At 38.8% G+C, this 24,667-nt stretch overlaps 1 protein-coding gene across 11 annotated transcripts in view; it reads left to right on the top strand.

Annotated features, from left to right (window-relative positions):
- The first annotated feature begins 5,319 nt into the window (after positions 1-5,319).
- NTNG1 (netrin G1) overlaps positions 5,320-24,667 on the top strand; it is a 355,336-nt gene continuing 335,988 nt past the window's right edge. For 5 of the 11 annotated variants that reach the window (XM_031936591.1, XM_031936586.1, XM_023197192.2 and 2 more), the window contains exons 1-2: positions 5,539-6,452; positions 13,366-14,137. In XM_031936591.1, coding sequence (XP_031792451.1) covers positions 13,892-14,137 — 246 coding nt within the window. In that variant the 5' untranslated portion in view covers positions 5,539-6,452; positions 13,366-13,891. Of the gene's footprint in view, positions 5,508-5,538; positions 6,453-6,652; positions 6,783-13,365; positions 14,138-24,667 lie in introns of those variants that run through there. The other 6 variants (XM_031936593.1, XM_031936582.1, XM_031936588.1 and 3 more) reach the window with 3 other exon arrangements.

Here is a 24,667-nt window from a genome sequence, read left to right as displayed (position 1 = left end):
CCAGCTTACATCCACTGCTTCCATTCAACATGGAAACTAAAGGATGGTAGCAATAAAGCTGCTAAAAAAATAAGTAGTAAAAAATAGTAATTTTAGAACAGTAAACCTCAAACTAAACCCGGGACCAGGAAGTCAAGAAAAGCAGAAAGATACATCTGGGTAGAGTACACCCCAAACCAAATGGCATCCTGTGATCTATATTTCTCTTCTCTGCCTGCTGTTTTTTTCCTCCCTTCCCTTCCCTTCCCTTCCCTTCCCTTCCCTTCCCTTCCCTTCCCTTCCCTTCCCTTCCCTTCCCTTCCCTCCCCTCCCCTCCCCTCCCCTCCCCTCCCCTTCCCTTCTATTTTCTTTGCTTTGCTTTTCTTTGAGACAGGGTGTCCTTCTGTTGTCCAGGCTGGAGTGTAGTAGCGTGATCTTCACTCAATGCAAACACTGCCTCCCGGTTCAAGTGATTCTCCTGCCTCAACCTACAGAGTGGCTGGGACTACAGGTGTGCACCAAAACCCTTGGCTAATTTCTGTATTTTCAGTAGAGATTGAGTTTCACCACATTAGCCAGGCTGGTTTTGAATTCCTGGCTTCAAGTGATTCCCCGACCTAGGCCTCTCAAAGTGCTGAGATTACAGGCATGAGGCACCGCATCTGGCCTGTGTTTGCTATTTTTCTATCCTTGAACCATTTTTGCCCCATATTTATGTGACAGTACAAGGATTGCCCACAGAGGCTACTAAACCAGAGAGGCTGCACTCTATTTTCCTTTGGGTGAATGGCATGATACAGATCTTTGTGGACATTTAAGAGTGCACAAAAGGAGTCCCTAGACTTGACCATTACAGCTTACCTTTCCCTTAAGCTATCTCTAATATAATACTAAAGATGCACATTACAGTTAGTTATTCGGCTCTCTCTAACATGATTGTTAGCACCTACCTAGACTTGAGAGCTTTGCATTTCCTCCAGCACCAAGGACAGTTCCCAGCAGGCCACAGGAGTTCCATCAATGTTCATTAAATTGAGGAGAACTATTGGTAGGGAATTGATGGAACGTTCTCTAAATGAAGCAAAGGGCATTCCTCAATCTTCTCTATGTATTTTCCTTCTCATTTTGAAAAGGCTAATTTTGTTGTGGTAGAGAAATTGAAATTATGAAAATTACATTTGAGGAAATCCACACAGCTGTTGATTTTTGAGGCTGAACTTTTTCAGCCAACACACTAGATTAATTGTGGAATCTCCTGTTTTCAAAAAATAAGTTGAGGATCTTAGGCTGACAAAAGAAGCTCAATAAAACATAAGCATATGGGAACCTATTGAGTTTGTTCAGAACACAGTATTATCCAAAACTGCTGGTGGGATGACTTTATTTTTAATAGCCTTAGAAGAAAGATAAACTGTTAAACAAATATTGACTACGTGTTTGTCTGATTCTCAAAGAAAATGAAATGGGTAATAGAAGCTCAGGGTGTCATGATTTTAAGAGACTCACCAGTTGGATAAAAACATTTAGTATCACATACTCAGAGCACAAAAATTAAAAAGTGATTTCTCTTGATTTTTTATGGATAAGAAGGGGTAAACAAAAAAAAAGGAAACCGTATTTTCTGTTAAACATTTCTAGGACTGGAATAGAAAAGAGACATAAAATACTTGACTAAAGTTAGTCATCTTTTAATTTAGCATGATTTCTCTTTAAAAATCCCTATTTTGCTCATTTAAAAATATGTATAATTTAACCAAGCAGCTAATTTTATTATTTCCAAACTATTTTACACAGTGCCATATACTAGAAAGTACATGGGTGCTAGAAGACATGTTCCTTGCATCGGTCACTAACTGGCAATGTCTTACACTATTTGCTAATTTTTGTGCTCCAGTGTCATTAACTCAGTAAATACGTGTGTTTTCTCACATTAAACAATACGTCCTTTGGTCTGCTGTTAACTTTGAGAGGAACTAAATGAGACTGTTGGTATACATATGTTGAGCATGATCAGTTACTTGAATTGTTTGGGCTATTTAAAGCTGTAAGAGAAGTACCTTGGTATTCCTATAATAGCAGGAAAATGCCAGTATAATCTAGTTTATAGAGCCCAGACCAATGCTTAGGGCTTGCTGGAGGTTTAAATGTCAAAATATTTGAGCATTAAAAAAGCCTGTCAGGAAAGAAACTTTAAAACCTGTCAAAACTATACAGCTAATGGCTCTCTAGTAAAATATGTCCCTGAGCACAAAGTGAAGGCAAGAAAGCTAAAGGATGTTTCTATTGGGACACAAGCAGCAGTTATAAACAACATCTACCACATAGTATACAATTGGTCAAATAGAACTTGGTCTTTGTTATGAAATAAATGTTTTGTTCCATACCCACCAAATTCGTAAGTTGAAATCCTAACCCCTGATGTGATGGTATTAGGAGGTAGGGCCTTTGAGAGATAACTAAGTCATGAAGAAGATGGAGCCCTCATGAGTAGGTTTAGTGCCCTTATAAAAGGGACCCCAGAGAGCTCCTTAGCCCTCCTTCCACCATGTGAGAATACAAGGAGTTAGTCTGTTGTCTGCAACCCAGTAGAGGGCTGTTATCAGAACCTGACCATGTTGGCTCTCTGATCTCAGATTTCCAATCTCTAGAGCTGTGAGAAATAAATTTCTACTGTTTTAAAGCCACTCAATCTATGGTCTTTGTTATAGCACCCCAGAGTGCCTAATGCACCCATGATCTGGATATTTTAGACATCTACGTATTAATTTAATATGGTGAGAGTTAACTCCTGTTACCAAGGAGGCCATGAATCGTGAGAATAAGCTAAAGCTATTCACACCCGCACTGGACATTTATCTTATACCTACATTACGTCAAGTATTTTAGAGTATAAAAAAGGACACATGTCTTTTTTGACCAGATATATTGCAAATATGCCATCACTACCCCTTTGCCATAATGAAGTTACAGGTATTGAAACAACCCTGCCAAATCTGTAAAGAGAAGATTTTTAGGCAGCTAAGAACCTAGAAAAATAAGCAACAGTTAGAGACCTGACAAGATTACAAATAAATGGATATCTAAGTTGAAGAAGAATGAGGAATGTGTAGAAACCAGCCAAAGATTTAAAGCCAGAGAACTGAAAGATCAAACCATTCTTCTCCAAAAGGAAAAAGAAAAAAAAAAAAGTAGAGTTGAAAGGTTAAATAAAAACAGAAAAATAGTTTTTTCCAAAGAAAGTTAAATATATATACGGCAAGAGAAAGCAACGAATGATAGGGAAAGGTAGGTATGCCTTAAATAATTTCCGTTGATGCCAATGAAATCTCTAAAGTCAATTTCTGATCAGTGTATATTATATAAACAAATATGCAAAGGTATATTGAGGAAAACTGGTTTAATATACACATGTCAGTTTGCGGAAGTATATCAGATCTACTTAAAGTGCTTTTTTGGAAAAAATGTCCTTCCCACTTGATTGCTGGTGGAGGAGAGAACAAGATCTGGAAGGGAGGGGGTTTTAATGTTGACAAGTCTCTGATGATTCTGATTTACTTCCTTGAGTTTAGATCCACATGTTTAGTTGGTGATTCACTGAGCTTCTGCAAAGGTCAGAGCACATGTTCCACAGAAAAACTCACCTCTGAAAGACTCTCCCACTCCTGTAGTGGGAGGTGTTACCTAATTGGAAAGGTTCTCATTTACATATCACACTTATTTGAGATTGCTGTCAGCTTCATAGTCAAAGGATTCCTGGGAATGACGGATGATACAGCAAGAGAGGAAGGGAGGTTAGTTCCAATATTTTGACAGATGAAAACAAGTATTTTTCCAGGTTGGGAGCCAAAATCACAAAGATCTTGGTGTATTCCAGAAGAGAATGTCCTAATCTCTGCATAGATTTCTTTTCTTTTTACTACAGAAGGGCCTTAAATGACCAGGTAAAGTGGAGGATGAGAGTTCAGAAAGGCTTTCTTGCCTTCAGAGAAAAGGGCAAGGGAGAGGGGAAAGGCTGAGAACTGTCTGTATTTCAGGATCCAGGCCAAGGGGCCAACGAGAAATAAGAAGGCCACTCTTGGTATTGTTTCTTATATCCTATTGCCAAAGGCTCCCGTAGAAAGAACTGGGCTGTAAGGGCCTGTGAAGGAGGATTAGGTGGTGAGTAACATCTCCGTATAGTCAGTATATTTTAAACCCGGAAGAGCATGGCCGGAGACATGGGGAAGAGCCAGACTTGGCCACTGTCTAAGAATCCCTGCTAGGAGTTTCAGCCCTACAGGTAACTCCTTTTTGCAATGTCAGCACTACAGGACAAAGGTGGGAAAGAGGAAAGCACATAAACCCCAGATTCCTGCACTCAGAGATTCAGAGGGTGGACTCACTGTGGCCTCTTAGGTGTTAGAGGGAAGGCCAGGGGTGCCTGAAATCCCTGCCCACTTTCTGGCTGCCCAGGGCCAAGGAGGGCCTGGTTATAGGCCCAACTCAACAACCTTTTCCCCCACATGTCCTTTTACCACACCACCCCCAGTCATCACAGAAAAATGACCCAATTACTCAGGCTCCTACCTTAATTGTGGAACACACAGTGACTAAGTGTTCGCAATTGCCCATTTCTTCCCGCCGCCCTCCCCCAGCTTTGCCCTGACCAAACATGAGTCAGGCTTCTCTCCAGCAGGTCCCTGGACTTTAGCTTGCCCCCCAAATCTGAGCAAGAACTAAAATGTGAAACATTCACCGTTGTTAGCTTATCTTCCAAATTCTTGGACCACAGAGACACATTTCTTGTTCAATCATGAGGGTCTTGAAGTGAGTTTTTCTCCCATCTACTTGGCTTTCCCTATTGCTTGCTCCCTTTATATATACAGAAAAAAAAAAAAAGGCTGATTTCTGTTTGGTTTTGAGAGGCTTGCAGATTTCTGAGATCAGAGCGTTTTCCCTGTTACAATAGTCTTTCTTTCTAATGAAAATCTCCCTATCTTATCTAAGTTCGGATTTGTTTCTGTTTGACGTTAATAGCTAAGAGTGATCCCAGGTGAGTCTGAGCCCACCTTGGTGGGGAATGAAGCCTGGAGCATCGGAGCATTTGTCTTTCTCTGAGAAAAGGCAAGGAAGCCTGAAATGCACAGCTCTCCCTTGAACTTCAACTTTCTAAAGGGGAATGAATTTCTGAAGGAGGAGGTTCCAGTCTAGGGCTGTAGGGGCCTCTGGGCAAAGGAAGTGCTGGTTGAAAAACACCATTGTGATCACTTCTAGCGGCGAAGGGTGTGCTTGGGAACGGTTTGGGGAGGGGACAGAAGAGAGAGGGGTGGGATGGACGGCAGCAGAAGTAGGAGGTACACGAGGAGTTACTGGTAACGGCGCTTCAGTGGAGGAGCCGGGGGTGGGGGATGGGAAGTAGGGGGAGGGGAGCCCTGTTGCCTCAGCGCCCAGAGGTCGTGGAGCGGCAGCAGGGGCGGCCGGAGCAGCAGCAACAGCAGCAACAGCGAGCGGGACGGAGTTAGGACCGCTCGGAGCGCACAGGTCTCGAGGTAGTATAAGGTTTGCTATCCTTCCACTTGCTGGCAGTTGCAGAAGAAGACAGGCTTTTTAAGTGAAACGTACATGCCACCCCTCCAAGGGCTGCGGCTTCCCCGGGCTTGCTTCTTTGCCGCTCCCCTTTCCGGCTCTCGCGCTCACTCTTTAATTGGCACTGGCCCCTAAGTTTGCCGGGAGCTCGCTGCCCGCTCGGAGGAGGGTCCCGGCCGGGCGCCGCGGGCGGGGGCGGGGAGCCCGGGAGCCGCAATCCAGAAGCGTCGTGGGCCATGTATATTTCATCAAACGGACTTTGGGTGCGTCGCGTCTCGCAGCCATCAGCGCTATGTGCGGTGACATTTCTGACTTGAGTGGAGGAATGCGCGAAGGAAGCCCGGGCGAAATTGGTACTGGAGGATCTTCTTGGCGCCAATGCTAATTGTCCTGATTTATGCCCCTTCTGACTAAGCTCAACGTCTTCATCTGAAATAAAATGAAAGCGGTGCCAAGCGGCATAGAACCGCCTGGCCGCTGGTTCTGATCCCCGGGAACCAGAAAATCGTCCTGCGGCTTGAAAAAAAAAAAAAAAAAAAGGAAAAAAAAAAGCAATAGAAATAGAAAAAAGAAAAAATATCCCTCAGTAAAAGTTTAAGGCGAGAAGTGTCAGAAGCAGCGGCGCGAGGAGGCGCAGAGGAGAGCCGGCGAGCAGCGGACTGGGCTGGCACGACCTCCGAAGGCTGCAATCTCATTATTAATATCACTATATTTTTGGAGGGAGAGGCACCTTTCTCATCCTCTCTTCCTCTCCGCCCACCCTTACTCCCTCCCCCTCATCTACCTGTCAAAGTCACTGATCTTTTGCATTTCGGAAGAGGACGTCAACGGGAAGGAATTCCCCCTCTGGGTGCCGGCTCCAAGAGGGGGCGACGTGCAGGAGACTCCCCCCGGGGGTGGAGGCGAAGGTAATTAAGCGGCGGGGAGTGGCGGGCCGGCGCTGGGTTCTCGGTCCTCGGGGTCCTCTCCCGCCGGCGGCCGGGCGCGATCGGGATCCCCGGGCTGCGGCGGTGGCGGTGGCGGCGGCTCGGGTCCTTACGCCCACCCCTCCCGCTCCGCCCGCTCCCTCCCCGGGAGGAGGCTCCGCGGGAGCTGCCGCCGCCCTCCCGTGCGCCGCCCGCGGGCTCCGCTGCTGCGGCCGCCGCCCGAGGCGGACCAGGCTGGCTGGGCAGGGCAGGGCCGCCGCCCCGCGCCGTCGGCTCGGCTCCCGCCCGGCGCAAGGGCAAACGAGCCACACGGTAAGTGTCCGCTGCTCCCCCCCCCCACCGCGGCCCCCCCCCCCCCCCCCGGCCCCCCCCCCCCCGGGTTCCCCCACCCCCCGCCGCCCCCCCCCCCCACCCGCTGCGATCCACAGGCGGGAGGGAATGCTCCGGGTGGGCGAGGAACTTTGTAAAGCGCCCCGAGGAGGCAGCGCGCGGAGCCCTGCGCGCACACACACCGGCACATGCTCACACCCACACACAAGTCTTCCCCGGGGTGCGCCCCGGGCTGGTGATGCGTCCGCCTGTTATGTCCCGATCCCAGGCGCGGGGTCTGAGCCTCCTTCCGCGGACTGACAGGCGCCCGGCGCTCTCCCTCTCTCACGCACACCTGGCCACACACATCGCTTAGGAGGGTTGTCGTTATTTTTTCTTTCTTTCGCCAATTATATTTGTTTGGGGAAAAGCAAACAAACAAAAAAAAACACTTGCCCTATTGCCGGCCTTGGGGATCTGGTGGCCACACCGAGAGCTTTTGAAGTCCCTTCTTTCAATCTCCTTTATTGGTGCGAGATTAAAGCATTACTATTCCGTGTTGTGCAGCTGGGGAGAAAGGGAAATTCAAAGAGGGAGACTTGGTGTAGGGATGCTGTTTGGAATATTCTCTCATATTTTTTACTGGTATCATATTAATCGGTTGATGGATTCGGCTAGGGACATTGAATTGCTCTCCTGTATGGATCTGTGGATATCTATATATAATACAAATAATACCGAATATTATTGGGCCTAAAATAACCAATTAAGTGATTCATACAAGGAAAAACTTAGATATAAAAAGAAACTGCGCCCTCTGCTGTTAATTTTAGTACCCTCACCCGGGGACTTTTTTTTTTTTTTCTTGGTTCAGAAATCCACTTAAGAGTAGGCTGTCATATTACAGGGCAAGGGAAGAAAATTCCTAGCGGGGATTTTAAAGCAACTTTACTTGGAAAAGTCTCAGGTTGAGCTCCTATAGTTGCATCAGGTACAGATTTCCAGTGAGTAGAGGGTCCTCCTCTCTCCCCTCTTCTTTCTGTACAGGGAATAATGGAGCCACTCCTTCTCATAAGAAATTGTCAATCTTTGGAATGGAAAATTCTGAGTAAGATTCAGAACTCCACTAAACATATGGTGAATCTGGCAGTGGATTTGCTCTAGAAATAAGGCCCTGTTTTATGACTGAAAATACTAGATGTTGTTTTATCTTACAGAAATGAAAAGAAAAAAAACCCAGAAAGATCTTCCATTAAAGTCATTTATTCAGATACGCTTAATAGTTAAGCTTGTTGGAAAGTTTTACAAAAAAAAATTGTTTTTCAGGGGAGGCTTTTCTGTTTTGTTTGTCCCTTGAGGAGGATCTGTAGTGAGGGAATTAGCAATTCCACATTTCATTAAGTATTTTGAACTGTGTCACTTTGAATGCCTTACCCGCCTCCCTTTCTCTTTGGCAAAGGAAAAGCAGCTCAGTAACTCTCCAAGATTCTTTTTGAAGATAAGCAACTTTCAGTTTTTCAGTAAGATAGAATTTGGATCTCTGCATGTGGATCAACATGCAAGGAAAATGTGCATCTAGTATTTCACATGTAATGTTGTTCCAGGGGTATATTTTCTTTTCTGGATGCCATGAAATGAGATACATTTCACCACTGAAGACCACCATGAAGGCATTCAGGATTCTATGTACTGAAGTATTAATTTGGCGATATTTCCTATTGTGGAATTTAAGAAGGATAATCTTAAAACTTTTGTATGGAAACAGTTTATTTGAACATAAAGCTGGTTTCCTATTAGTATTTTTGTTTTGTCAGCTTTCACTGGGTGTATGTGTTAAAATGATTCAGGTTAGCCTTTTTAGGAGGAGGCAAATGTATTTTGCAGTTTCCTTTTGTATATTTGCAAGTGGTGCAAATACCTGTCTTTGCTTCCATTATTATTCTGAAACATATCAGGTAATTTGTTTAAAAAGTTAAATCATTACACATTTATTTGATAGGTTTTCTAAATGTCATAAAAATTTGGAGAGTTTTAGTTACAAAGGCATCAAGTCATTTGGAAAAAAGAAAATTGGATTCAACTTTGAAAACCAATTATATGTTAACATTGAAATGTGCGTGAATTATATTGCATAAGAGATTATATTAGTAAAGTCTTAGGTTAGTATGAGATTTAGCATACTTTCAAAAAACAATTTTATTTGCAGAATCCAAAGTTCTGTTTCAAAACTTCAGGTGGGTGTAGATTTTCTCATATATGCATTTGAGACCTTAGATCTCTCAACTTCCCTGCATTAGAATTAAATATTTGTTTTTCACGTGGTAATTAAACTCCAGATTTCTTCTAGGCTTAACTGATTCTGAAATAGTTTTGGGTATTATCCCATCCTCAATCATCCTGCAAAACATGTACTATCTAATTTCTCAAATCAGTCCTCTCTCAATGAAAATAGAGATCTTTCAAATACCAAGGTGTGTTATTTAGGTTTATTAAGAATCTCATGATAGACAGTTGCTCATAATACCCAATCAAGTGTGAGTAAGCTATGCTAATGATGTTGCAGTACATGTTAAATTCCTTATATTTTGCGAGACAGTTAACAAAAGGATAGAAGCATATGTTTTCCATTAAGATGACTAGAAAATGCTTTCTTCAGAACAAATAAGTGCAAAAAGCATTGAATACATGTTAAAATATCTTATGTAATAAATTTCATTATGACTACTGGAAGCTGCTAATTTTGATAGGTTATAATTTTGTATATCTTTATCTTTTTATATTTTCACTCAATGATCTATATAGTCAATTTTCCTTTTGTTTCTTCCCATTCAGAAAATCCATATTTATAAAATTCTTAATGTCTATGAGGAATGAGTCAATAGTTATGTATTTCAAGTACCCTTGGAAAGCTGAATGTTTATGAAAGAAATAGCCTACTACCACCATTCCCACCTGCTAGTGAGATTATATAAGAAAATGAATGCTGAAAATCAGCTAGATTAGGAGATTTACTGATAATGTCTTCCTCTCAGTTGATGAAATTGGCAATTGCTTTGGAATATAATTGCATAAAATATTAATCACTATTAATTCCATGTAATATTGTGGGAGGCTTCTTTTCTGATGAGAGAAAGGGCCTGTGAAAATGGCTTCTGCAAAATTAATCCAAGGTGGAAGGGAATTAGCTGCAGAATCCTGGACAAATACATGTTCTATGTGTGCAAAGGCATTTTATAGCCCATTTTAGTCCTGATCAATAATATCTATCAACTTGAGGGCCATGACGTAATTTTATCTTTTTTCATTGGTTCTGCAAATTTATAGACCAGAGGTCTATGGGGTACTCACAACCTATTAATGGGTATTTTTATCAAATAAGACTTCTCAGTACTTTAGTTCCCAAGTAGAGGTGATAGCATTATTTGATTACAGTGAATTCCCAAGGTTTGCAAAGTGAAGAGGTAGAACTGGAGCTGCCCAGAGCTCTTCTGAATCTGTTCTTATTTAGGTGATACGGACACCTGAGACAAATTCAAAGGCCATGTCACTTCACAATTAGTTCAGTTATGGGCCAGAAGGGATAGGTTTAGTATGTTAAGTCCCCAAATACGTTATTCACTGTCCTTCTCATAATTGGTTTCCCTAGCTATTTGCTGTGATGACCTAGCTTTTAGAAGCTATTGATAATTTTAACCTGTTTGAAAGCACAGCAGATAGAGTGCCATTAAATAGTGGAGGTTAAGGTGTAAATAATATTCTATTTTTACATCATTGCAGTTTCTTCGAAAAATCTGTAATTATACTTTAATAACAAATTCCTGATTTTCAGAGGCTGCTTTTCCATTGTGTGTCATGGAAGTTCACAGATTTAATTTCTTACTAATTTGAAGTTAAGAGGATTTCTTTTGAAGTGTATGTGACACTGAAAAGTAAGAAGACCCTGAAATGCAGGATACATAATGATAGTACAAATATAAAAATTAGAATGAAATCAAATAATTAGGTTAAATAACAACTTAGTGTCCCTCTGCTCCTGATCTGTAATATGCCGTGGTCAATATCTTTTTCTGTGTCAATGGGAGCTCATTAAATGTAAACTCTGCAGACTAACTGAGCCATGCCATATTAGTGCTTGCCAAAGCTTGACATTTTTAATACATTAATAATATGTCTGTAATGTAATGGAAAACTATTAATCACAACTGCTTATGTGCCAGAAATTTAAGCTATAATTGGCTGCTTCTTGTCAAGAATGTCTGTTGCACAGTCCTGCAACTGCCTAGTATTCAAATATCTTGCTCTCCTCTGCATTTTTCCTTGTCAGTTTCTCTAAATTCGATCAATGGTGTAGTCCATAATTCTGTGTAATGACCATCATTATAATTCTGGTATACTTTAATGAGAATTCGTTATATTGGGATTGCTGTTCTGTCAGGAGATAGCAAAGGGTTCACATACATTTCTTTAGTGTTCAAATGTATGGTCACCCTTTATTTTGTGGTTGCAGTAATGCAAAATGTGGTTGAGGACAGAGTAACCAAGAATAAATGGATGAGGAGAATATCATTTGTTGGTTAAAAAAAAAAAAAAAAGTGAAGACTAATCTCAGGAAGCACTCAAATATATTTCAAGTGGCATTTTCAAACTAATATTAAAAATAAACACACAATGCTCACTCCATTCAAACTCAAAACAGTCAATTCCAGGTCTTCAAGATTCTATCATTCTTGATAAATAAATTATTGTGTATTTGAAACCAAGAATTAAAGTTAATAATTTCTGACCTAGTAGATTTTACACTGCTTCAGTTATAATGCCTTCATCCACCTGCCCCTTGGAAAGTATTTGTTTCCTCTTATAAAAACTAGTAAACACAGTTGAAAAACTCATCTCAAAAATGTAATTTGCATCACTTTAACACCTTCTCAGATTATTAATTGTCAAATTGTTGGATGTGTCTGCAAATATCAACTTAAAATTACTAATGAATCTGAAAAAAAGCAGAAGGCTGTAGTAGCCACAACACATGCTTCTCTGATTTTTTTTCCTTTTAGCTTAAGGTTTCAAAATGTGCTTTACACAGTACAGTCTCTAGGTTACAAGGAAGAGGCCAATTCAAATCTGTAGTTTATACATGTTTAGACAAACTACTAATTATTGCTTCATAGGAACTCAAATATTCAACACTTTTTCTAAAAGCAAATATCACAAATTGCAGCTGTATGATAACATTTTATGAATTGAATATAATGAAAATTGCACTTGCATCCATAAAGCAATTATTATAAATTACTTTGCTATGGAAACACAATTCAACCATCTGTTGGCATTTCATAGTCTCTGTGGCTTAGTTCATTTTAAGATGGTACATTATTTAAATATAATGAATTCCCTTTATAAGATTGTTTGAAGATAGTGAACTTCCATATTTCAACCGTTTAATGTGAATTGAAGGGTCTATAATAGAATTTTCTAAAATTGTAAGTTTTTTTGTCCTTTTTGCATTGCTTAAAATAGTTAACTTTTAGACCATAAATATAAATAATCTAATTAAGAAAATATATTTTTTAATACCTGGTTTCCAAATGTTAGCATTTGTTTAGATTTGGATAGTGATCTCTAAACAGAAAAGTGGCCACTTAAACTCACCAATGACTTGTAGCCATAGTTATGTAGGGTGCATTATCAGTTAACCAAAAGTACTTTTACACAGTAATTTTTATTTTCTCTTAGAATTAGTGCCATATTATTCTGCTTCATGGCCTGTTAACTCACCCTCGGCTATTTTTATATGTGCATTTTAAATTGTGCATTTTACTACAGAGCTGTTAGTTTTAAAGCAGCTTATAATATTCGCCTTTGGGACAAATTCTCTTCTGTTACAAAAAGTAACGGCAAATGCAGATGTAATGGCTATGAAAAGATGTAAAAATATAGAAAATTCTTATGAAAGGAAATTTTGCTCCTTTGGTTTTATTTTTGAATGTTTTTTTAGAGAGCCAAGTTATCTTTATTACTAAATGCAACTAAACAAAATATGCTAAATTCTTCAAATATAATGAGCAAATCCACAGGGACAGGCTTATGCTAACAATGCTGATTTTCACTCCAGCAAACAAAAGCTAAGAAATGTACAAGGAATTTGGAGATTTTTAGGGTCTCTTTGTCAAGAGACAAAAGGGATATAAGTTGTTGTCATATCTTTGTCATCATTATAAAAGCGCTCATTTACCCCATTGTTCTCTTGCAAGATTTTCTAGCACTGCAGTGTTTGAGAAATGTTCAAATCTAGCTGCTTGCTCTCAGTTTTGTCAAGATGGAGATGTAATTTTTGAAGTGAAAACCTGTAACTCACACACACGTGTCTGTCTTTGTTATGGAAGAGTTAAATCCTTCATATCGAAATTCTCCCCAATGTGAATGATTTCCATGGTTTGCTCATTCTAGCAAAACAGCTGAGTAAAGGTTATCCGTATTACACCAATTTGCTTTGTATTGCATCAGACCTCCAAAATGTCAACATATTGTACATTTCGTAATACATTGATTCTGGGACAATAACTCTTACTCTTATTGTTTCTAAAAGGGTGTTGGTGCCAGAAGAAAAGAATGATTGATGGGAAACAGACACTGGGCTATGGACACTCATCCTTTTGCTTCAGATACTGATATCTCAGCCTGCCTGAGCATCCCCTGTGAGCTGTGAACATTGAGGATCACTCAGGGTTATTGGATGTACAACGGGAGAGCCATCACTTTGCTAAATTATTATCTGCAGTTGGACATCTTTTACAAAAACCAAACTAGACCTGAGTCTAATAGATATGTTCTAGGACAAAGAAAAAGCTGCAAGTTGTTCACGCCTAACACACAAGTATGTTAGGCGTCCACCAAAGTCCTCAATATACCTGAACACACACAGTATCTTAACTCTTCGTTTTCGGTTTTGGGATCTGCTTTGAGGTCCCATTCTCATTTTTTAAAAGAATACACAGACCTACCTACCCATATATATACATACATATATGTACATGTATGTAAACTAAACAAAGATCGCAGATCATAAAGCAAGCTCTGCTTTAGTTTCCAAGAAGATTACAAAGAATTTAGAGATGTATTTGTCAAGATTCCTGTCGATTCATGCCCTTTGGGTTACAGTGTCCTCAGTGATGCAGCCCTACCCTTTGGTTTGGGGACATTATGATCTGTGTAAGACTCAGATTTACACAGAAGAAGGGAAAGTTTGGGATTACATGGCCTGCCAGCCGGAATCCACGGACATGACAAAATATCTGAAAGTGAAACTTGATCCTCCGGATATTACCTGTGGAGACCCTCCTGAGACATTCTGTGCAATGGTGAGGTAACCCTTTTACATCAAATATTTCATATAAATAGAGTGTAATCACATATACATACAGATGTGGTGAGTGTGAAGACAATTCATGCAATAAGTTGAATCTGCAGGTGGCAGATTTGTGTTAAAAGGCTAGTTTATTTCTCAGTGGAGGCTTACCCTGCCTGGAATTACAATTTGCACACTGTGATTGATGCCCTGGAAGGAACTTACTTTCTGCTTCCCTGAAAACCAGTAGTTTCACTGAGGCAGGTATACTATCGCATATATTATAAAAGAAAAAGTCCAGTTGAAGGTTAAATTTTAAATTGGAGGTTAGAAATATGATTAGATCATATCTGTCATGTTAAGGATAAAATGCATTGGCAAACCAACTTTAAAAACACAAATGTTTCTTCACATATGTGTATAAAGCCAGTCCCAAATTCTGTAGTTCAAGGAGAGACTAGATCTCATAATTATCTTCATCAGGAGGCTGCTATGATTTGGGAGTCCTTGGTTAAGAGATCAGCAAGAAGAAAAGTAGAGGAGAGAGGGACTAAAGCCTTGTGAGAGGTTTTTCCAGAAAAATCTTATTTGCCAACTCCCCTTATTGTCAAGGTCATAGTTTTCTATGTATATTTTAAAGATGACTTTTGGAACACAGAAAACTTATTTGCTGAAAAGCAAGGGCTCAGCATATATAAATTCAGATCTTTTTTTTTTTTTTTTGATAAGCAAAGTTACAGAATTCATTGTTCTTGTGGCTTATATAAGTCTTTTTTCTTTCTGCATGGAAAGTTAAATACCATGTGAAAAGGTAATATTAGGGTAACATTGAATTTTTATGAAAGACATAGCTGACAATATTTCTATAAGTATTAGTAAGGAGGCTGGTGATTAAAATGGTATACATTAATGTGCTAAAGAGTTAAGATGGTGAGTTTATTTGGTTTAGGTTTTTTTTTTTCTTTTTGTTATAGGTGGTTTTTATTTCATACAAGAACTGTGATCCCATTTTTCTCCACATAACAGGTATAATTGTATGGCAGATTTTAATAGTAATCTTACCTGACTATATTATCTTGAACCTGGCCTGGCATTTTCAGGATAGTGATACTATTAATCAAAGTAGCATCTGTTCACAGTCCCCAGTGAGTTAAATTAGCATAAGATCATCTTAGACCTAGCAGCATGAAAAAGGTTTTGTAGCAGGAAACAATTTTGAGCAATAAAGAGTGTTTTCACCTTAAAGCTAAGGGCTTGCCATTTTTCAGAAGTGCCTTTGGGGACTGGTTTGAATTATAGTCTAAACCTGATTTTGTGGAGAGTGAGAAAAAGCACTTGGCTATGAGGTGTCACTGTGACTAAAGTGCCCTGAAAGACTAAATATTTCAAAGAGAAGACCCATCTCTCTGGGAACAGGTATGTGCTGTGCAAAAAAGTTGCGTTTTGGAAAGCAGAGACTTCCAGAGAAGGAGTTTATTCAAACACATTAGCAAAATCATAATAAATCGGTGTAAAGGAGCAGAGACATTTGTGGTGGCTTTATATGAGGTCCTTAATAATTTCTCATAAAAGGTCAGCTATAAGAGCTCATTACAGATGTGGATTGAAATTGCTGTTTGGGTGATAGGTTGCGTAGTCTTCTACTCTTCATAGCACAGGATGAGTTCCGGGCCAAGTCTGCATATTACTGAGAACACTCTAGCTCTATATATTGGTTTACATGACACTTGTAACAACATATCCCTTCTGGAATTGTTTAATAATTTACAGATCTAAGTCAAATAGCAAATTTCCTTTCCCAGGGTGCTGTTTTCCCTCTCACAGGCCCTGTGTGATGTTTTCAAGGTGTGATTTGTGGGTGCAGCTTCCCTGATCTCAGTCTCTGGCCAGAGAATGCTTGTTCAGCACTGTTCCTGTCTGTCATGTTGAAGGGTTTACTTGGTGTCTTCAGCTTGCCTCTTTCTCCCATCATGAGTGCAAAGGGCATGTTACAGATCTTCCCATGTCTGCCTTTCAAAGGACATGGTCTAAGGTATTTAAACGAGTCAATTCCTCTCAGTCCACTGGCTAAGTGATGTTACAGACCAAATGGGAAAAAAGAATTAAAATATCCCTCAGCTTTCTCAAGTGCAGTAACGTGTATACTTTGTATGTTCACATGAAACTCTGCAGGACAGTCTTTAAAACGCTGCATCTTAGAGTGATGCACATATTTGGAAGCCCTGGGGGATGTAAACTTGTCATTGGACAGAATGGTTTTCCAAGGGAGAATGTAAGGTTTGTGAAATGTTACCTGTCAATGCTTAATATGTATTCCTTAATATGCATATGATTGGCATAACAAATTTAATAATCTATCCTTTAAATATACACCTTGGGACTATTTGTATGCATATTATATACCACGTCAATGGTAATGGCCTAATATAGCAACTCTTCCTCTCTGCACTTTTGGATGTTCCATAAAACCCTTTAGTGTGAGGATTCCTGACATAAGGTTGGGAAACTGTCTCAGGATGCTGTCCTATCAAACCTGTTTAGGTACTCCTTAGCCCAGGGTGTAATGGGAATCCATAAAGTCATTTGTGTTATGACTTGTGTGTTCTCCCCTCCTTGACACTTGCATCCATACCTGCTCCCTCAGAGTCGTTATGGCCTATTACATCAGGGGAGCTGCCACATGAATACAGCCACTGGTTAACCCCTATATGTAAATGTTTGCTGCAAAATTGTTTCAGTAATCACTTGTTCAGCTAGTGACGCTCCTATTAGCTGTGGCTATAGCTGTTCTGAGCACCAAGGGAACATGTGCTGAGAGAAATACCTATAATTCCTCAGGCCGATTTTTTTAATATAAAGTTGAAATTCATTGGCATTGCATTAAGAGTCCGTGTTGCTGCTTTTTTCATTGACTTTATCATTATATGCCAGTGACTATCCATTAATGTTGCATTTATTTTAATATAGAGTAAAATTTCAGGAAAAAAAGAGCATATGGATTCCATTTAACAATAGATCTCTGCTTATTAACCTGGATGGCATAGTTAATAAATCTTCAATGTGAAGCACTTTAAAAGTGTTCTATATTAATTGTACCAGTATTTATAAACATTAGTTTTTCAGGAGAGCACTGCCATTTCTATTAATCATAGTGGATAAGGAAGAGAAATGTGTGTGTGTATATATGTGTGTATATATATGTATACACATATACATATATACACATACACATATACATATATATACACAAATTGTGTATATTTAAAAACGTACATTTTCTTTTTAAGTTGATGTATTCCTTTTGAGTTGATGATGGCTAAAGACAATCTCTGTTTTCATCAATGGGGAAGAATCTGAAGGGAAGGCAGGGGTTAACCCTTTTTTTTAGGCTGGGAGAACACATTTGAATAGATCCTATCTTTTCAGCCACATTGAAAGCTTCAGGTGGCAGAGCTTTGTCAGGAAACACAGATCATTTAGTGACTACAATTTGTTTCAATTTTTATAAAGAGCAGAGAGGATGATCTGAACCTGTGTGTAAAGCTGAAGTGACAACACAAAGCTATGACTTTTTCTTTGTGTTTAGACAAAGTTAGCTGTCATATCTTCGCGTACACCCCAGTGGCTTAAAAATGGCAAAATTATCTGCAATTATCTCTAGCCTGCAGCTAATTTTCTGGATAAGTTAAACAGACGCTTTGAAAAGGAGCCTACAGACGGAAGAACTCATGTGCGTTTGTACAATTTATGGTGCAGAAGTGCTGATGACTGTAGAAATGGAAGCCCTTGAGTGCTGCTATGGATTTCAGAGCCAATCAAAACTAAATTAGGAAACAAAGATTATTAAAAAGTCTTCTGTGCATGTAATTTTGGCATAATATTATGAGGTGGACATTAAATGTTTCCCTTGGAGACGTTCAGCATCATTAATGCAGCATGCCTTTAATTACAAGTAGACTCATATTACTAAAAAATTGGAGAAAATAAAGTACTCTGAGGTATAGTTAGCAATAACCTCATTATGTTTACTGAAATAATTAAAAGAAAAGGTATAATTTTTCTAAATAAAATGTCAGAATGTGAAATGAAAATGGATTTTCCTTAGGAAATTTACTAGTGCGTGCCTATGCTCTCGATAGACATTTGTTTAAGGACCTTAACAGATCTATTAATGATCATTCCATATTGTGCTATTTCTAGATAGACTTCTATTATGAAAAAAAAACTTTAATTATTGTAAGCATTGTGGATAGAGCATATTTCATTATGTTCCAATGGAATTTACAGAAGTGGTAGAAAGTCTTTGTGTTTTGTGGTTTCAAAGGAACCGTGAGAGATGAGTGACTGGTAACTCGTAGTCTCAGGGCTATCTATAACTTCAAGTTCTGATTTACCTTTGGCTCAGGTTGCCATCTGGTGGCTATCAGGTGGCCCTTGAGAAATTAATTTGATAAACTCAGTTACATTTTCAATGACAATTACTATCAATTTTCCAAAAACTGGAAATGACATTGACTTATATAATAATCAAATAATCTTAAAAATACACTCTGTTCACATGAAACATAATTCAGTAAATGAATGAAGTTTTAATAACAGTGACACCTTTCATTTGAACTGACTTATCCCTTAATTATGCCAAAATGGAATTTTTTAAAACCTTCAGTTCTTTCATTATTAACACTTCATTGTTATTAGTTCATTATTTAGACTTATTTCTTAGAAAAGTTTAACTCATGTTTGGAATGAATTAAGTTCCAAGGAAATCAGTCTTTCTGATATACCACTATATCAAGTATTTCCTTTCTGAGGAGTGTACAATAGCTCCTTATGATCTATTACATCATGTCTAAAGTACTCTACCTGTTTTTTGAATTTGGGAGCGTATAGCCTATTGCCCACTACTTCTCATCAGGACTCTATAGCATCTCCAGGGGACTATGACTGGCAATCTGATTGGAAGGGGACAACTGGATTTGAGTTGAAACTGCCTTGGCATAGCATGCATGGCTTGTTGGGGAGGTCTTAGAAAGGAGCTGATGAAGATTATGGCAAAGGTAACAAAACCTAAAACCACCTCTTGTCATTTATTGTCCCAGCTAGTGTGCATAAGTGCTCTTTGTTGAGCTAAAGCCTCACAAACATTACTGCAAACCCTCGTGTGCAGAGTGAAGTGAGTAGAGCATTCACATGCAAAACCTAGTGGTGGTGGGGATAACCAAAGTCAAATAGCATATGGTCGTTGCCGCCAATGGAAGTCCTGAGCAAAATTAATACAAAGTAGTGTTTATTCAGAGGGTAGAAGAATAGAGAAATAAGACCAGCACTCAGAATTTAAAGGTGAAATATTATTTTGCAACATGTCAAAGGGCCACTTGGAAAATACTATCTGGTAGCCAAATGCCTAATATTAAACAGTGCCAGAAAAGGAGAGAAAAAAAGGCTGGGTTGGCCAAGTGTGGTGCCTCACACCTGTAATCCCAGCACTTTGAGAGGCTGAAGTAGGTGAATCTCTTGAGTCAAGGAGTTCAAGACCAGCCTGGGCAACAGAAAGAAACCCCATCTCTACAAAAGTTAGCCAGACATGGTGACATGCACCTGTAGTCCCAGCTACTTGGGAGGCTGAAGTGGGGGGATCTCTTGAGCCCAGGAGGTCAAGGCTGCAGTGAGCCAAGATCACACCACTGCACAACAGCCTAGGCAACAGAGCAAGACCCTGTCTCAAAAAACAAAAACAAACAAAAAAACTGGGTGGAGCAGATGGTGGCACAGTGTTTTAATGACTGCCTGGTCCCCTGGTTAATGGTAGACTTCTTATATCTGGCAGATACAGCCAGGATGGAAGAGGAACAAAACAATAAAGAACCTGATATATATATCAGGTTGAAATATCTATATCTATATCTATCTCTCTATATATATATATTTCAAATATGCATATATAATTATTAATTTAAGAGATACCAGAATATGTTGAGTAAAACAAATATGGGTTATCTACCTGGAACTCCAATTTCACATTAAGATTAGGGGAAATATTTAACCGAATGCAGAGATGCAAGATTTTTAAAGGTGAAACATGAGACCTCAAAATAATGACTGCTTTGCAGTGGAATACTGAAGTTACTTCCTTCGTCCCCCAGGAGATAACCTTGTCTGATTTTAGTCTAGAGGATCATCACTTGCAAAGTGTGAGAAGTATTGTCCTAAAACATCAGTCTCTCTGGACTGTTTTGAAGTACGATGGACATATTCTCCAGAATTTTGGAAGGCTTGCTCTGCTCTTCTTTGATTTTGTTTTGTTTTGTTTTGTGTTTAACATGGGCTTTAGGATGGTCTCTTGATCCTGATTTTGAGGACTAGTGTTATCACCATGAAGCCCTTTACCTCATGTCATCTCTTGTCTCTAGGAGGACAAGCAGAAGACATTCCTTTTGTTTAGCATAGTCCGTGCTCTTCTCCACTTACTCTGATGCCACCTATATTTCAATGTCTAGCTCAAGTTAATTTCAGGTCATATAATTCTCTTGACTTTAACTCTTGTTAAATCTCTCTATCTATCTATCTGTATAATATGCATATATCTCTATATCTAGATAGACATATATAGTAGCCAGCACTGCCTGTGTACTCAACTGTATTCCACCATTTAGCACCTCATTAGATCTTATTGATTTATACACCCACATACACATTTCTTCATATGTTTACTGTATTCTGACTCTTTAAGTGGGTCATTACTCTTTAAGTGGGATGATATGTGAGAGCCACCACACTTGCTAATGCATAGTAGGAATTCACTAAAGACTATATATTACATTGTTTTTTATTCCTCATAGCATTTAACATACTCCTAGGCAGCAAATACATGATAACATGGTTCTAGCTAATTAATTGATTTGAATATTATAAAGTCATGCACCACATAATGATGTTTTGGTAAATGAGGGACTATTTATACTACAGAGGTCTCATGAAATTAAAATGCTGTATTTTTCTGTACTTTTTCTATGTTTAGGTAGATTTGGGTTCACAAATACTTAACATCATGTTATAGTTGCCTATAGTATTCAGTATAGTGACATGCTGTACAGGCTTATAGTCTAGGAGCAATAGGCTACACCATGTAGCCTAGGTGTGTGTAGCAGGGTACACCATCTAGATGTAAGTATACTCTCTGATATTCACACAACGAGATCACCTAATGACACATTTCTTAAAATGTATCCCTGTCATAAAGTGACACATGCCTGTATTTGATTACCATAATGTTTTCTATTTCTTGAACACATTTATCATAAATCTAATGTTTTCCTCTGTAAATTAAGAGGCAACTAGCAAAATTTAGCTACCGTACTTGGGCAGCTTATGCTGCTCTCAGAAAAGAAATTGTAGAGGCAAAATCTACTCTGAACTCAGATACTGAAATCTCTCTTTATTTAGACTATGAGATTTATTTTTTCTATTTCTAATTAAATATAGGAGGTTTGATATGTGAGGAAATAAGAATCTGTTGAGATAAAGAAGACTGTCCTGATTTATGTCCAACACAGCATTATAACCAATGGAAAAAAGAATGAAAATAACATCAAGATATCAAAGTAAAAAGGCTATTAAATAAAATATTGTGTAGCCACATAATAGAATATGTATAGCTATTAAAGTAATATTTCTGAAGGATATATAAGGACAAAAATAAACGTGGAAAACATAGTAGTAATTTTTTAAAGAATGATATGGCAAAATGATTTCAATGCTGTGTGTTTTTAGGATGTTGAGCTCATTGTATTGTATTTAATTTAGGCTGAAAAGGTAGGGCTACATTCCTGTGTGGTCCAGGGATGGAACTGCCATTGAATATATACTCTGCGTCAGTCATGGGGAAAGAGTTGTCAGGGAACTTAGGCAGGTCCCTCTCTCTGGTCATTGCTCTCTTTTGTCTGTGCTTCTGGAGGAAGAAGGAAGATAGCCTTGACCACACGGTATTAAGCGAAGTCAGGAGATCTCTTTGGAAGCAATAAGCTGAAGATGAGTAAATTACACCTTGTAAACTATACCTGTGGCTTTAAAATTTGCTTTAAATCGATCCACAGTGAGAAATAGATTTTATGTTGGAACACAGTAAACACACACTTATCCCCATACACAGCCAAAACAAAAGCTTCACAAAACAGAACTTACACTTTCTATGTGTTATGGCCTCTGGTATTTTTTCTTCCATTATATTCTTTTCTCTTACTTAACAACTAATTGGAAATTATATACTGATTATGATCCACAAATTATACGTAGCATTGTTTTTGAAACTTGAATAAGTGGGAAAATACTGTACCAAACATTGCATCATATCCTTTTTTAAATTTAACATGAAGTTTTTGAGATAAAGTGTTGTATAGTATTCTACCATAGGAATATTTCTTCAGTCAGCCTTCTATTCCTAGGCATTTCAGTTTTTTGGATTTTACACTCTAAGATTCTTGATTGGTGTTGTCAAATTGTCCACCAGAAAGATAGGTAACAATTTATAGTTCTACCAGCATGTTATGCAATTATGCTAGTCATTAGGTCCTCATCAATACTGCACATTATATTCTCTCATTTTCTTCCACTAAAAGGCCTTAGCAAGTAAATGAGGATACGGAGTTTAACCAAAATAATAATGACAAAATTATCTTATTCCCACCGTCTGTTTTCCTAAGGTTATGATGTTTTAAATTTGAGATTGATATAGGGACATATTTGAAGGTAAAAATGGCATTTCATGTTTTAAAGATGCATTTATTGAGAGGGTTGATTTTTAATGTTTCTTGGCGATTTAAATTTCTTTATTTCTAACTGTAAGAGTTTTAACTCCTTTGTACTTTTTTCCTCTTAGATTCTAACTTTTTACTAAAGCCAAAAATTAATATTATATATATGTAATATTTGGACCTTTTACAGAAACTCAATTTTCTGTCAGTGTAATCAGTTCAAAATATAAATATCTTTTTGCCATAAGAACAGATATCATTTCAGAGACTTTTCCACACTCCTCATTTTATGGAAATGTTATGTGTTTCTTTTTTTTTTTTTTTTTGAGATGGAGTCTCGCTCTGTCACCCAGGCTGGAGTGCAGTGGCCAGATCTCAGCTCACTGCAAGCTCCGCCTCCTGGGTTCACGCCATTCTCCTGACTCAGCCTCCTGAGTAGCGGGGACTACAGGCGCCCGCCACCTCGCCCGGCTAGTTTTTTGTACTTTTTTAGTAGAGACGGGGTTTCACCGTGTTAGCCAGGATGGTCTCGATCTCCTGACCTCGTGATCTGCCCATCTCGGCCTCCCAAAGTGCTGGGATTACAGGCTTGAGCCACCGTGCCCGGCCTGTGTTTCTGCACTGGATTTTGGTGGCAGAGACATAATCTTAGGGCTGGGAGAAATTCATCTGAGTGCCTGCTTCTGTCTTTTGTTCCTGTTATAAGAACTTAGCAAAGTTGTCATTTACTCTCAGGCAAAGCATCTTATCCACTTAGAATCAGTCCCTTTGAAAAAAGTTGAATATCCTTTATATTCCTTGTATAAAACTGCTGGTGTGAAATCTTTGGTTTTAATTCACCAGACTGATGGACAGTCTGGTTTTTTTGTGTGCCATTTAGAAATTTCAGAGTTTCTTTGCTTACAAAAGGGGAAAATGACATTTGTTTCATCAGAATAATATTGGAAAGAACTTACTGAGATCGGCAGGTTGTCAATTTCTTCTCACCTTGCTAGGAATAGATAGATTCATATAGCATCTATTCCATGAAAATTAAAGATATGAGCTGAGGAAAAAGCAGAATTACTTTCTCTCTGACGTACTTTGAAACTGACTTCTAAAATATTAAATAAAGAATTGAACTAAGTGTTGCTCCAGTACAAAGAAATAGCCCTTTTGTTTCAGAGGGTTAATGTCCTTTGAGAAGTCCAGCTGCCGACATTATCATGAGGTCATGTCTGCACAGTGATTTTTCACCATCGTATGTGACATTTTATTGCTTTCCTGTTGCTCCCTTTCCTTCTTGGAAATCATAAAATGAAGAAATCAAGTACACTTCCAAACAATTTCTAAGCATGGTCTGGAAACTAGTCTTGTGTTTCAGCAATGTTGTCATGGTTCCTCTATAGTGATTTGTATGAAGGAAGAAATTATAAACTGGTAGAAAAGATTAGACAAGTGTAAGGAACATGAAGCCTGCCGAGAAGTTAAAAGACTGTTCTAGAAAAAGAATTCTCTATTTCAAAGAAAGATATTTTAGTGTGTGCATAGGTGCCAGAAGACATGAATGTGGGATGTGTAAAACTATAAATTGTCTGCCAGATATGGAGAGCTGAGATTTGTAGGTCATATGAAGGTTATACCAAATGACCTCAATCTTTTTGAAAATGACATTCAAAATTTTTGGATTCCTTTGTGGGTCAGAGTGGACTGAGGTCATTCATATTGTGGACCATCCGCATGCTCTCTCAAGAGAGAACAGAATCCAACGTATGTGGTCTGCGTAAGTTACAGAAGCTGTGTGCATGACATAG

Source organism: Piliocolobus tephrosceles, chromosome 1 (genome assembly GCF_002776525.5).
Source record: "Piliocolobus tephrosceles isolate RC106 chromosome 1, ASM277652v3, whole genome shotgun sequence".
NCBI classification, from domain to species: Eukaryota; Metazoa; Chordata; class Mammalia; order Primates; family Cercopithecidae; genus Piliocolobus; species Piliocolobus tephrosceles.
Note: the sequence above shows the minus strand (reverse complement) of the source record. Positions and strands in the feature narration are given on the sequence as shown.